This window comes from Mytilus californianus, unplaced genomic scaffold (genome assembly GCF_021869535.1).
Source record: "Mytilus californianus isolate M0D057914Y unplaced genomic scaffold, xbMytCali1.0.p SCAF_5, whole genome shotgun sequence".
Classification (NCBI taxonomy): Eukaryota; Metazoa; Mollusca; class Bivalvia; order Mytilida; family Mytilidae; genus Mytilus; species Mytilus californianus.
Genome location: NW_026262701.1, coordinates 42,100,239 through 42,113,812, shown reverse-complemented (window position 1 = coordinate 42,113,812; position 13,574 = coordinate 42,100,239). Strand labels below are relative to the sequence as shown.

The 13,574-nt window shown below is 33.0% G+C and overlaps 1 protein-coding gene across 8 annotated transcripts in view; it reads right to left on the bottom strand.

The window, feature by feature from the left end:
* LOC127702222 (GATOR complex protein WDR59-like) overlaps positions 1-13,574 on the bottom strand; it is a 66,119-nt gene that overhangs the window by 32,261 nt on the left and 20,284 nt on the right. For all 8 annotated transcript variants that reach the window (XR_007982328.1, XR_007982329.1, XM_052206325.1 and 5 more), the window contains exons 14-21: positions 12,880-12,969; positions 11,559-11,724; positions 10,668-10,728; positions 10,077-10,212; positions 9,059-9,216; positions 5,578-5,659; positions 3,341-3,453; positions 260-401 (exon numbers count right to left, since the gene is read on the bottom strand). Coding sequence is in view for 6 of the 8 variants with exons in the window: in XM_052206325.1 (XP_052062285.1) it covers positions 260-401; positions 3,341-3,453; positions 5,578-5,659; positions 9,059-9,216; positions 10,077-10,212; positions 10,668-10,728; positions 11,559-11,724; positions 12,880-12,969 (948 nt within the window). In the remaining 2 variants the exon portion in view is untranslated. The remainder of the gene's footprint in view (positions 1-259; positions 402-3,340; positions 3,454-5,577; positions 5,660-9,058; positions 9,217-10,076; positions 10,213-10,667; positions 10,729-11,558; positions 11,725-12,879; positions 12,970-13,574) is intronic.

Sequence of the window (13,574 nt, the reverse complement as noted above, 5' to 3'; positions counted from 1 at the left end):
TACTAATATGTGTGAATTTCGTGGGTATAGATTGACCATGAATTATAATGTTCAAATAAATACAAATTGACTTTAGGCTTGTTTGCAGAATTTGTGAACTCCACACAATCAAGTATTTACAATTTTTCTTAAATCCACAAAAATTGGTGTCCACAAAAAATAAAAGAATTCACAGTATTCTAAGGTATGACTTTAAAAACATTCATATACATATATTATTTTCATTAAATTTGAGCATGGTAGGAAATTTTGATCTTACATTTGGTGGTGTTGAATATTCTACTGATATTGACTGCTGTGGTTTGGGTGGAGGTGGCGCCATCAGTTCCTGACCATTCCAGAACACACAACATAACATTGCTAAAGTCTGCACATCTCTCAGTTTTATATAATATTCCATTCTACAAAAATCAAAAACAAACAGCTTTATCATAAAAGTGTTATTAAGGGGCAGGGGTGTCTTTTCACAAAAAATCTTACAACAAAAATTTATCATACGTAATGCTTATATTGAATGTTCATGACTCACAAGTATTTTTTTACATAAGATTTTTGTGAAAAGAATCGCTGGGTTTCATCTCTCACCTTTAAACCTCATCTCTATTTCAGAATCTGTGAAATTTGAACCCAGATTTTGAGATACTTTAACTATTGACACCATACAACTTTTACTTTTGCCTCAGACATTTTCTCTTATGACGTACAAATTTTACAGGAATGTTTGTGATGGACAATAATGGCGAACAAATATCAATAAGGTGTATTAGTTTAAACTCATTGTATTGTTCAGTTACATTCCTGTCCTCAGGCTGTAAGTGAATTTTTTCTGTGAAGAGTGGAGTTTATGGGAGATTTACATTTGCCTGAATTTATGGATTTAATATTTTTATGAATGCCCACAACATTTTAATACTTAATTTACATTTGCACATATTATTAGTTACATAGTGTGCTAGTGACCTAATACAATATATATGGGGTCAGTAAATTCCATATGGGGTGAGAGCGAAACTCGAACCCCATAAGAAATTTATTGACCCCATATATATTGTATTGGGTCACTAGCACACTGTGTTACGAATTTATCTTACAGACTATCTTATCATGTGGCATTTAGACTAGTGGCCTATCAAAGTCAGGGTTGGCAAAAACCCGGGTTTTATGAGTATTGCCCAGCCCAGTGGGAAATACTGGGAAAACCCGGGTTTTACTGGGTTTAACCGGGTAATACTGGGCAATACTGGGTAATATAAAATACTGGCCTGAATTTTAAAGAGGATTCAGTGATCAAACACAAATGCAATACATTTAAGATATTTATAAACATATTTTGATTTATAGATAAGTTAACTTGTTTGAGAGTCTTATAATACAAGTGTACACATTTGAGAAAGTATTATTCTAGCAACTCTGAGACAAGTGTACATGAAGACACATTAGACAAATATTAATGGAAAAAGCCTTTCGCAATAATTCTCCTAAAAAACTATTAAATTACCATTCTGTCTAGATTGGTCAAACTGTTAACATAAAGCCAAAGAATTTTTTTTTTTTTTCAAATATATATAACTAATATTAACAATTAACACTTACAGGTAAAAAAAATTACTTTTAAATAATTTATATGTACATCACTAATTAATAAGTAATTATTCAGATTAGAACACAGATATGTTTATATAACAATAATCAGCCTTTTCATTTCTATAAGTGTTAATGACATGACCATGTAGGGTGTTTATTTAGCAGTATGATTGCATAGCAATTTAAATTTACAATTCACTTAAACATTCAAATAAAATGCATTTTTTCAAAGTTTGGATTATTGAAACAATGCTTGGAAATTAACAAGGTATCCTAAAATGTGCAAATCTTGAATTCTGCCTACATGGAATTAGTGGAGAAGAGAATGAAATTGAATTTTCAATCTTCTAGAAATGACTCTCAATGGTTATCTGTATAAAATGTATATATTTAGCTATAATGCTATGAAACTATAACAAGTCTTTACTATTTTGTGTTAAAATAAGCTTAAAAAATCATATTGCCCAGTATTGCCCAGCCCGGGAAAAAAAGGGGGGGGGGGGGGGGGGGGGGGAGGTAATACTTTTCCAACCCTGATCAAAGTGATCAAGTCTTCAATATAAAGAACCTACTTTCATTGGTCTATACAAAAACAAATGCCAACAATAACAACTTGTTAGCTTTTAATGTGTTTTCTGCATTTATTTCAATTGTTCATCATCAATTTCTTCGTTTGTTGAAACGTTTCAGTTTTATCCCAACGTCGTGTTGTATTTATAAAGGGACGTAACACCACTTCTATCCGTGTATTGAAATAAGCCATGCCTACTAACCCCATATGAAATATACACGGTCTCCACGCGGTTGGTTTTAATCAATGATATTCCTGGAAATGTATAGGAGGTAAGATAATTATTTTTACAGGCAACATATGTAAAATATATAGACAGTTCATGACCAATATGTTCAATTACAAGTCTATACACCCAACAAAAATATCAGGTTCTTGTAAATGAATAAACCAATCTGATTCAAATACAGATCCTATGTCTACAGTCTGCTTACAAGGATCTGACAATGTTCCATTCTACTTTCTGTTTAAAACAGGTCCTATGTCAACAGTTTACTTACAAGGATCTGACATTGTTCATTTCTACTCTCTGTTTAATACAGATCCTATGTCTACAGTTTGCTTACAAGGATCTGACAATGTTCCATTCTACTTTCTGTTTAATACAGATCCTATGTCTACAGTTTGCTTACAAGGATCTGACAATGTTCCATTCTACTTTCTGTTTAATACAGATCCTATATGTCTACAGTTTGCTTACAAGGATCTGACAACATTCCATTCTACTTTCTGTTTTGGTAATTTGAGATTCCTATCTACACATTTTTGAAGGTATGTATCATTACGATAAAACCAGAGGATCCTGAAAGGTCTATAAAACAGAAAGTAGAACACAGCGTCAGATCCTTGTAAGGAAAGCGAGGACACAGGAGGGAAGAATGCCTTTTATCATCAAGTGCCAAACGTCTGTTTTAAGATACCGTTACCATCAAATGAGCCTTAATTTTTTAACATCTTCTTCAAATCTCATTTAGTAGCTCCCCTTAGCGTTAAATAAAGTAAAATAATAATTGTTAACGTTATTTTAACAAATATTTTACTGTCAGTCATCATGTGGGATACCCCTTTCCTACCCTCACAAAGGACCTGTATTTAAATGTGATTAGAATAACACTAGTATAGATTTCCATTTTCAAGCTGAGTATAGTAACAGACTGTATAAACCTTACAACAATTATTACTTACAATGATTGCATTAAATTTCTACCAAAAGGATGTCGACCCCAGGGTGGACCTTCATCTGGATCTTCAGATGATTGAAGTCGTTTATCAGCAGTTAATGCCACCAATGACCACAGCTATAAATAAATACAAAATCAATATAAGCCAGGTGGTACCTAATCTCTTTAACATATAAGAACAAGAGTGCACACGCTGAAATGTCTCGCCTTCTTTACTAATCATTGATATTATGTTGATAGTCCTAAATATAAAGTTTTATTACAACTGTCACATAAACTTAACATTAACCAAGTAAACTAAACATTGACCAATGAACCATGAAAATGAGGTCAAGGTCAGATGAACCATGCTAGGCAGGCATGTACAGCTAACAATTCTTCCATACAACAAATATAGTTGACCTATTGCTTATAGTTTAAGAAAAACAGACCAAAACACAAAAACTTAACACTGAGCAATGAACCTTGAAAATGAGGTCAAGGTCAAATAAAACCTGCGTGACTGCCAAATAGATCATAAAATATTTCCATACACCAAATATAGTTGAACTATTGCATATAGTATAAGAAAAACAGACCAAAACACAAAAACTTAACTATAACCACTGAACCATGAAAATGAGGTCAAGGTCAGATGACACCTGCCAGTTGGACATGTACACCTTACAGTCCTTCCATATACCAAATATACTAGACCTATTGCTTATAGTATCTGAGATATGGACTTGACCACCAAAACTTAACCTTGTTCACTGATCCATGAAATGAGGTCGAGGTCAAGTGAAAACTGTCTGACGGGCATGAGGACCTTGCAAGGTACGCACATACCAAATATAGTTGAACTATTGCATATAGTATTAGAAAAAAAGACCAAAACTCAAAAACTTAACTTTGACCACTGAACCATGAAAATGAGGTCAAGGTCATATGACACTTGCCCGCTAGACATGTACACCTTACAATCATTCCATACACCAAATATAGTAGACCTATGGCATACAGTATAAGAAAAACAGACCAAAACACAAAAACTTAACTATAACCACTGAACCATGAAAATGAGGTCAAGGTCAGATGACACCTGCCAGTTGGACATGTACACCTTACAGTCCTTCCATACACCGAATATACTAGACCTATTGCTTATAGTATCTGAGATATGGACTTGACCACCAAAACTTAACCTTGTTCACTGATCCATGAAATGAGGTCGAGGTCAAGTGAAAACTGTCTGACGGGCATGAGGACCTTGCAAGTTACGCACATACCAAATATAGTTATCCTATTACTTATAATAAGAGAGAATTTAACATTACAAAAAATCTGAACTTTTTTTTCAAGTAGTCACTGAACCATGAAAATGAGGTCAAGGACATTGGACATGTGGCTGACAGAAACTTCGTAACATGAGGCATCCATATACAAAGTATGAAGCATCCAGACCTTCCACCTTCTAAAATATAAAGCTTTTAATAAGTTAGCTAACGCCGCCGCCGCTGCCGCCGGATCACTATCCCTATGTCGAGCTTTCTGCGACAAAAGTCGCAGGCTCGACAAAAACAAACAATTTGCAATAAGAGAAAATGTGTGTTTTTTGAAAATAATTTATATTGCAGAAGTGTGATGCTATCTCACTTTAAGTCGTACAACTTTGGTTTCTTCTACTTCAGCCTTTAATTCATCTTTCAGTTTTCATTTTAGATATTTATTATAGAATTAAATACTGACTTTGTATCTTTCCGACATGTGATTTTTCCGGCAGAGTAAAAATCTCCTGAATTTCAAGCCCTGTTCCGTTCAAAGTTTCAAATCTTCTGCTTTTTAGATATTTCAACCTCAAAAATTTAACAGTCTTCTTTTTTTTCTTATGTCATCAATGTCATTCCCTGATTTTGATTTTGTGTCACCTTTGGGCCAGGTGAGCTTAAAATCATTTTGCCCAGTATTAACATTTTTGGGAGTATTGCTCAGTCCCAGAAAAACCTATGTTTTCTAATCAGGATTTCCAAACAGGGTAAAACTTTGCCAATCCTACTTGATATATTGTATAGACAGCGGTCTTTTGATGAAGAAATCATTTTGACCTCTTGATGTCCATTGGTTTTTTTGTATCTATGGGTTGCTGTCTCATTCATGTATAACACATCTCCTTTTCTTATTATTTGCAAATTTAATGGGATGAAAACAGTATTATATATCTTAATATGTTGTTCTCATTATTCTTTACAAGAAAAATTTTACCTGAACAAGATCTTTTCTGCCAACAGTGGCAGCAACACTGGTATTGTGTTTACACATTGTAGATATATCTGACTTGTTTATTCTGTAAAACCAAACCGGTATTAATACTAAAACATAATAAATAAACAGCTGCGTCACGAGTGCATGATACGCCCGTTTGTCTTGTATGTGAGCTTTTATGCAATTATCATAAATCATTTCTGAGATACGGCGCGACATGTGAAAACTCCCCTTTTTTTTATAAAAAAATCAATAACTCTAAAATAAAATTTTGAATCATCACCAAAAAGTATATAGATCTTTAGATTAATATAATAAAGAAGTGTGTCAAGTTTTAAGCAATAATCATAAATCGTTTTTGAGATACGGCGCGACATGTGAAACCTCCTCGCCCTCCCCTTTTTTTTACAAAACACTCAATAACTCTAAAATAAAATTCTGAATCATCACCAAAAAGTATACAGATCTTTAGATTAATATAACTAAGAAGTGTGTAAAGTTTTAAGCAGTAAAGATAAATCGTTTTTGAGATACGGCACGACATGTGAAAATAAATGTAGATAGTGTCCACATGTGGACACAGATGATGCCCTCGCTTGCATATCATATAGTTATAAAGGGACATAACTGAAGAACAGTAAAAGTGACGCTACCTAAATTTGAACTTGATCCGAGTTTTGTGATAATAAGCATTGTGTGTAAGTCTCATAACATTTGGTTGAGGCTAACTTAAGTAGAGAACAGAAACTAAAAATTCAGCAATTTTTATACGACCGCAAAATTTTGATATTGGCGACGTCGTCGTCCGAAGACACATTGGTTTTCGCACTCTTACTTTAGTTTAAGTGAATGGATCTCTATGAAATTTTACCATAAGGTTCAATACCACAAAAAGAAGGTTGGGATTGATTTTGGGGGTTATGATACCAACAGTTAAGGAATTAGGGGCCAAAAAGGGGCAAAAAATAAGCATTTTTGTAACTTCCAGACATAATTTGTGTCAGTGTATGGATCTCTCTGACATTGTACCACAAGGTTCCAATATCACAAAGGGAATGCTGGGATTGATTTTGGGGGTAATTGCCTCCAAATTTTAGGAATTAGGGGAAAAAACAAGCATTTTTCTAGTTTCATGACAATAACTTGTGTAAGTGTATGGATCTTTCTGAAATTGTACTACAAGGTTCCATATCACAAAGGAACAGCTGGAATTGAGTTTGGGGGTAATTGCCCAAAACGTTTAGGAATAAGGGGCCAAAAATAAGCATTTTTCTAGTTTCCAGACAATAACTTGTGTTCAAGTGTATGGATCTCTCTGAAATTGTACTCCAAGGTACCATCCCACAAAGGAAAGGCTGGGATTGATTTTGGGGGTAATTGCCTCATAATTTTAGGAATTAGGGGCCAAAAACAAGCATTTTTCTAGTTTCAGGACAATAACTTGTGTGTAAGTGTATGGATCTTTATGAAATTGTATTACAAGGTTTCATGGCACAAAGGGAAAGCTGGGTTTGAGTTTGGGGGTAATTGCCCTAAACGTTTAGGAATTTGGGGCCAAAGAGGGGCAAAAAAACAAGCATTTTTCTAGTTTCCAGACAATAACTTGTGTTCAAGTGTATGGATCTCTCTGAAATTGTACTGCAAGGTACCATACCACAAAGGGAAGGCTGGGATTGAGTTTTGGGGGTGATGAATCATAAGGGAGTTCAAAAAATTGGGGGGGGGGGGGGGATTTTTTTTCCTTTTTTTCTTTTTTTCCTTTTTTTTTCTTTAAAATTTTTCCATTTCAAATTGGTTATTTCTGATTTATATAAAAAAGCAAATAATAATGATATGGTTTGAATAGGTAAATTAAAAAATTTTAAGTTCTTGACGGGCATATAAAAATTCATGTCTACATTGGGAGCAACCTACCTATCCTATGTTTGATATAAATGTTAGCATAAACCCAAGAAGAAACTTTTATTTGATTAGGAACAACAATGTGTCCATAGTACACAGATGCCCCACTCTCACTATCATTTTCTATGTTCCATGGACCGTGAAATTGGGGTCAAAACTCTAATTTGGCATTAAAATTAGAAAGATCATATCATAGGGAACATGTGTACTAAGTTTCAGGTTGATTGGACTTCAACTTCATCAAAAACTACCTTGACAAAAACTTTAACCTGAAGCGGGACAGATGGATGGACACACGAACAGACGAATGAAACGAACAAACAAACGGATGCACAGACCGAAAAACATAATGCCCCTCTACTATTGTAAGGTGGGGCATAAAAACAGTTAAATTGGTTAAATTTCTTCAGCAAAATTATACAAGGATAAACATTTTCTTAATCCATGAACATTTTAATATCCATAGAGTTACAAATTATCAATTGTGTGTGATTTCTGACTTGATATTAGTATTAACAAAAGAGAAGAGTGCTCACGTTGAAATGTATTGTCTGCTTTACTAATCATGATTGAATTTATGTTGAAAGTCTGTAATATGAATGTTTTACTACAAATATCACATATACTCAACATTATCAATGATCAATGAAAATTAGGTCAAGGTCCTATGAACCATGCCAGACAATATGCACACCATGCAATTACCTATTGCTTATAGTATCTGAGAAATAGACCTGAACATTGACCAATGAACTATAAAAATGAAGTCGAGGTCAGATGAACGCTGCCAGACAACATGTGCAACATGTCATCATTCAGTACACAAGATATGGTTGACCTATTGCTTATAGTACCAGAGAAACAGAAATAAACATGAAAACTAAATATTGACTGATGAACAATGAAAATGAGGTTAAGGTCAGATGAACCCTGCCAGGCAGAATATGTACACCTTACAATCATTCCATACACCAAATACAGTGGCCCTATTGCTTATAGTATCGGAGAAATAGACCAAATCACAAAAAACTTAACATTGACCAATGAACCATGAACATGAGGTCAAGGTCAGATGAAACTGCCAGTGCCATGACAAAAAAACTATAACATAATTGAAAATAACAAATGATTTGGTGGAAGCAAAAAAAAATATGCTATGTTCTGTGTTACAAAGAGGGCTAACTCTGGAAAGACAAACTTGAAATCTGTCAAATTCAAAATAGATCTGTGTTTAGTGGTTCCTCAGATAAAAATTTCAAATTACTTAGTGAAGGCTTACTAAAGCTAGCATCCTGAAACCATTTTTGGGACTTATGTTAGGAAAGGACATACATACAAAAGTAATACTTTATGCAGGGGAATAAAAACAGAATTTTCAATAACACTACACTCATAATGGCATCTGGTATACACTGAAAAGGTTGGCCCGATACCAAGAGACAGCTTACAAAAAGAAAGGTCTTACATGAATTGGAATCAGTTTTGATAGCACAATCTCATGTATATTTTTGGGGAAAATTCTGTTTAATTCAAGAACTGTTTCAGGAACTGAACTGATTGTTAATATGACTTTACTTACATGTAATGTTCTCCCAAAATTTTATGCAATGCTAAAAGTCTACTACTGTCATATATTTTAACGGGAGCAATATTTGGTTTCTTGGTTTCTGTGTCTCTTACATCAGTACTGAACCTCTTTCCTGGTGCTCTGTTCTTCTTTGGACCACTTTTGACATTCTTCAATGATAGTGTACATACAAAACATCAAAATGACCAGTATAGAATGATAAAAGACTGATTGAGTTAATATTTCCAAGATCAAAATCTCGTTGTTTTGAATGGAAATAAAATAGAAACTGACTGATTTTTGGTGGCTTAAATTCCAGTAGCAAATATTTCAAGCATATTAGATAAGTATGAAATGAGAATTTCAAAATTTCAAAAATAAAAACAAAATTTTCCAGCAGTGTATAATGGTGCATTTAAATAAATAATAAGATGAAATAAAACCATTGTTGGGCAAAAAGTTATAATTTCCTAGTAAAAGGGTTAAACAAAATTTCAAACTATTTTGGAAAAAGTAAGATACTGTGGTTTCATTTTTATAGGTAGCAATCTTTTATAGTTTGAAGAAAAATTTCAGTTTGGTGGATATCTGATTATGTGGTTTTGCAAAAGTTTGTGAAGAGGTCTATAGGAAATTATTATTTCTTTGAACATTTTAATTTGTGGTTCATCTACAACCATGATTTCCATGATAATTGGTAAATCTGAACAACTGAATATGCTCTTGCCCAATACCCATTGGCAAATATTTCACATTATGGTTGGTTAACAATTCAACCAATGTAATCTTGAACAATAAAATTACCAATAATCCTATAAATTCTGGCAAAGGGAAATATAATTTTTTAATTTAAACATTTAAATTCGTCATTCATTTACAACAACGTTTTTCATGAAAATTGGTATCCAAGGAATAATAATGAATCGACAGTATGCAGCATCTTCCAAATGAAAACATCAACATCTTACATCAATCCAACTGAATATGCTTCTGGACATTATGTAATAAAAAAGTAATCTTCTTTACTTACATAGTAATATGTAGCGATAGTTATGTCAGGTTGAGCTGTTGGAGGACTGCGGGAATATGTAGCAAAGTTGAAGGGAACTGTCTGATGTGGACGTAATTTGTTTTTCTGAACTAAGCTGTTCAAGTCAGACATTGCCCTGAAAATTTAATATAAAAACAGCAGTCAGTAAAAGACACATTTATAGTAAATATTTTACCTACAAAATGACAAAGATGTATCTAAGGAGAACTTTCAGGCTCAAAACTTGTATGTTTTTCATCATGTATTTTTTTTAAACAGGAATGATTGTTATTACCTAAGCAAATAAAAGGTTTTTTTAATACATATGTAAGAGATAAACATGGCTTTTATACAAATAACAGGATCATGCAATTAACAAGGATTCAATTAAGTGGAGTCCACTACTTGACAAATATTTGTTATTAAAAAAATACTTTTTTCATAGGCTAAAATAACTATAAACTGTTGAAATGCATGTTTAATAGTACAAAACCTCATCTCCAAAATCAACTTTTGCACTATAATTAGAATGGACCCTATGATTGTGCTTCCTTTATACTTTCATCACACATGACACAGACAGTAACTTACTTTGGTGTATAATCTGATCCTTTCTGTGCTTCTTTTGATCTTCCAAATATAACTAAATGACCTAAAAGGCATTATTCATAAGTTTCATGCTGTATAAAAATATTGATTCATTGATCTTTGCTCAATGTCCACTGGAAAAAAATATATATTTCACACTGTGGTTTTTTAACAATGCCTTTATTTTAAACCAATAAAATATTCAACAATTAAATTACCAATAATTAGAATAGAATCTTCTAAATTCTGAAAAAGGGAAATTACAGGACTGATTATTGAAATATAATTTTGTATATAATGTCAACAATATACCCTGTAGATGTCTTTTTGGTTATTTTTGTTGTCAAGTTGCTGTCTCATTGATATATCACCCATATCTTCTTTTATTAATACATTAATCTAGTAAGGGTGAAATTGAAGAATGCCATTCATAGACACAAAATAACTTTACCTTGACAAAACATACACATATTGTACATAAATTAGGCCGTTAGTTTTGTTTGAATTGTTTTACATTTGTCATTTAGGGGCCTTTTATACCTGACTATGCGGTATCGGTTTTGCTAATTATTGAAAACCGTACGGGGACCTAAAGTTTTTGATTTCTGTGTGATTTGGTCTCTTGTGGAGAGTTGTATCATTGGCAATCACACCACATCTTCTTATTTTTATACATATAAAGAATTCTCCAGTGGGCTTTTTAACCAAGACTACGAGAACAAATTTTTGATGGAAGAAGAAAACATCATAACATCATATACGTTTAACGCTTTCAGAAAAACTATAACTTATCATCTATCATATCAAAAACCTTATCCATATAATAATAAATATGAAAAAAGAAGATTTGTTTCAATAACTTATATCAATTTCTTGTTTATAATGTTAAAATACCTGCAGAACAAAATCTTGCACCACTAGTTCTAGGAAATGGAATATGAGAATCCTGTCTGGATCCAAACTTAACATAAGGTATATCTCCTCGGGCATAAGGTAAATAGAAAGGAGAAAATGCAGGTAAATTTTCTGTATCTGGTGTTATCCTTTCTTCTGTCTGAAACTGTAAATAAAGTGATTAGCAACAAAAAAAAAAAGTGAAACTGCGAGCTACTGCTCACTGATGATACCCCTGCCGCAAGTGGATAATTTTAATAGTGTAAAAATATGTAAGAGTTCCGTAAACAGGAAGTTGTTGAGTGATGAATCTGAAAACGCATCATATGGTATAGCTGACTTATATTAACCCTGAAACCAAATTTCAGAAATCCTTGTATTGTAGTTCCTGAGAAAAATGTGACGAAAATTTTCAAATTGGCTATCATGTGTAAAATGATACAAGTGTTCGGTAAAAAGGAAGTAGTTGAGTGAAGAATCTGAAAACGCATCACACTGTATAGCTGACTCATATAAACCCTGACACCAAATTTCAGAAATCCTTGTAATGTAGTTCCTGAGAAAGATGTGACGAAAAATATTCATGGGACGGACGGACGGACTGACAGACAGACAGACGTAAAACAGTATACCCCCACTTTTTTAAAGCGGGGGTATAATAAAACATTTCTATCATGGTTATTTTGAACATATTGTAACTTATAAGTAGACAATCCGATGTCATAGTCAGAAAACTATATGAACTGTAGCTCACAAATATATCTCTCCAAAGTCACTGTTATATTAGAAACCCAACAGTGTATTCCTGGCAAAAAAATTATTTAAAATAGCAAAATCATTGAGGCTTGGGAATGCCAATTGCCAAATGATATAGACAAACAAACATACAACAAAAATGCACATGTTGTGCTATCAAACATTCCCACAATCATAATTCAAAGTATCAGAAAACAGGAGGAAGGTATCTAGCAGGTCTGAAATAGTTACATGTTACAACTCATCACTGCCAAGCTGCTAACTAAATATAAATATAAAGTCATTCTGTTCAGTACTATTTTTAGAAAAATGTGGAAAAAAGATTAAGGTCATTCAACATATTTAAAACTTCAAAGATTCCACAAACAGGAAGTAGGTATCTGACAGATCTTAAAAGTGCACCACACTTCACAACACATCACTATCAAGCTGCTGGTGAAATATGAAGTCATTCTGTTCAGCAGTACTGGAGAAATGGCTGACGAAAATTTTTAATTCATTCAACATATTTTATGTCACTTATGTGTTATGTGTCCCTGAAATCATATTCCTAATAAATACTTACTGACAATGAATCTAGTGTTGTAGAAAACTGTCTCAGTAATGGTTCTAGACAATTCCTTCTGGCATGTCTATTTGCTGTATCCTTCAACACCTAAATTAAACCAGTACTAATATTAACAACTATCTTCAAATTAATTTCCACAGCTATACAGTCACTAAATTATATGCACATAATATTTTGTAAAATCTTTTTTGTTGAATACTAATAGTTTTCTTAATTGAATTATTTCATATTTTTCATGTCGGGGCCTTTTATAGCCAACTATACGGTATGGGTTTTTCTCATTGTTGAAGGCCGTACGGTTGCCTATAATTGCCTACATCCACTTTATTTGAACTTTGGTGGATAGTTGTCTCATTGGCAATCATACCTCATCTCCTTATTTTTATAAAAACACAAAAAACTTTTGTGAAAACTATTTTTCAAAATTGATCACAAAATAACTAGAGGCTCTAAAGAGCCTTTGTTGCTCACCTATACTAGGTCAGTGTGCATCTTCAACAGAGGACACTCTCCAACATTATGGACTATGAAAATAATTTAAGGGCAATCCCTCCTATAAAGAGTCTACTAACGATTTTGACAAAATATGACTTATTTATTCCTTTTGGCCAATTGAGTCAAAATGTATCTACCAACCAACCAAAATGCTTTATTCACTCAACTTTTCATCATTCTTTTTTTATGTATTGTAC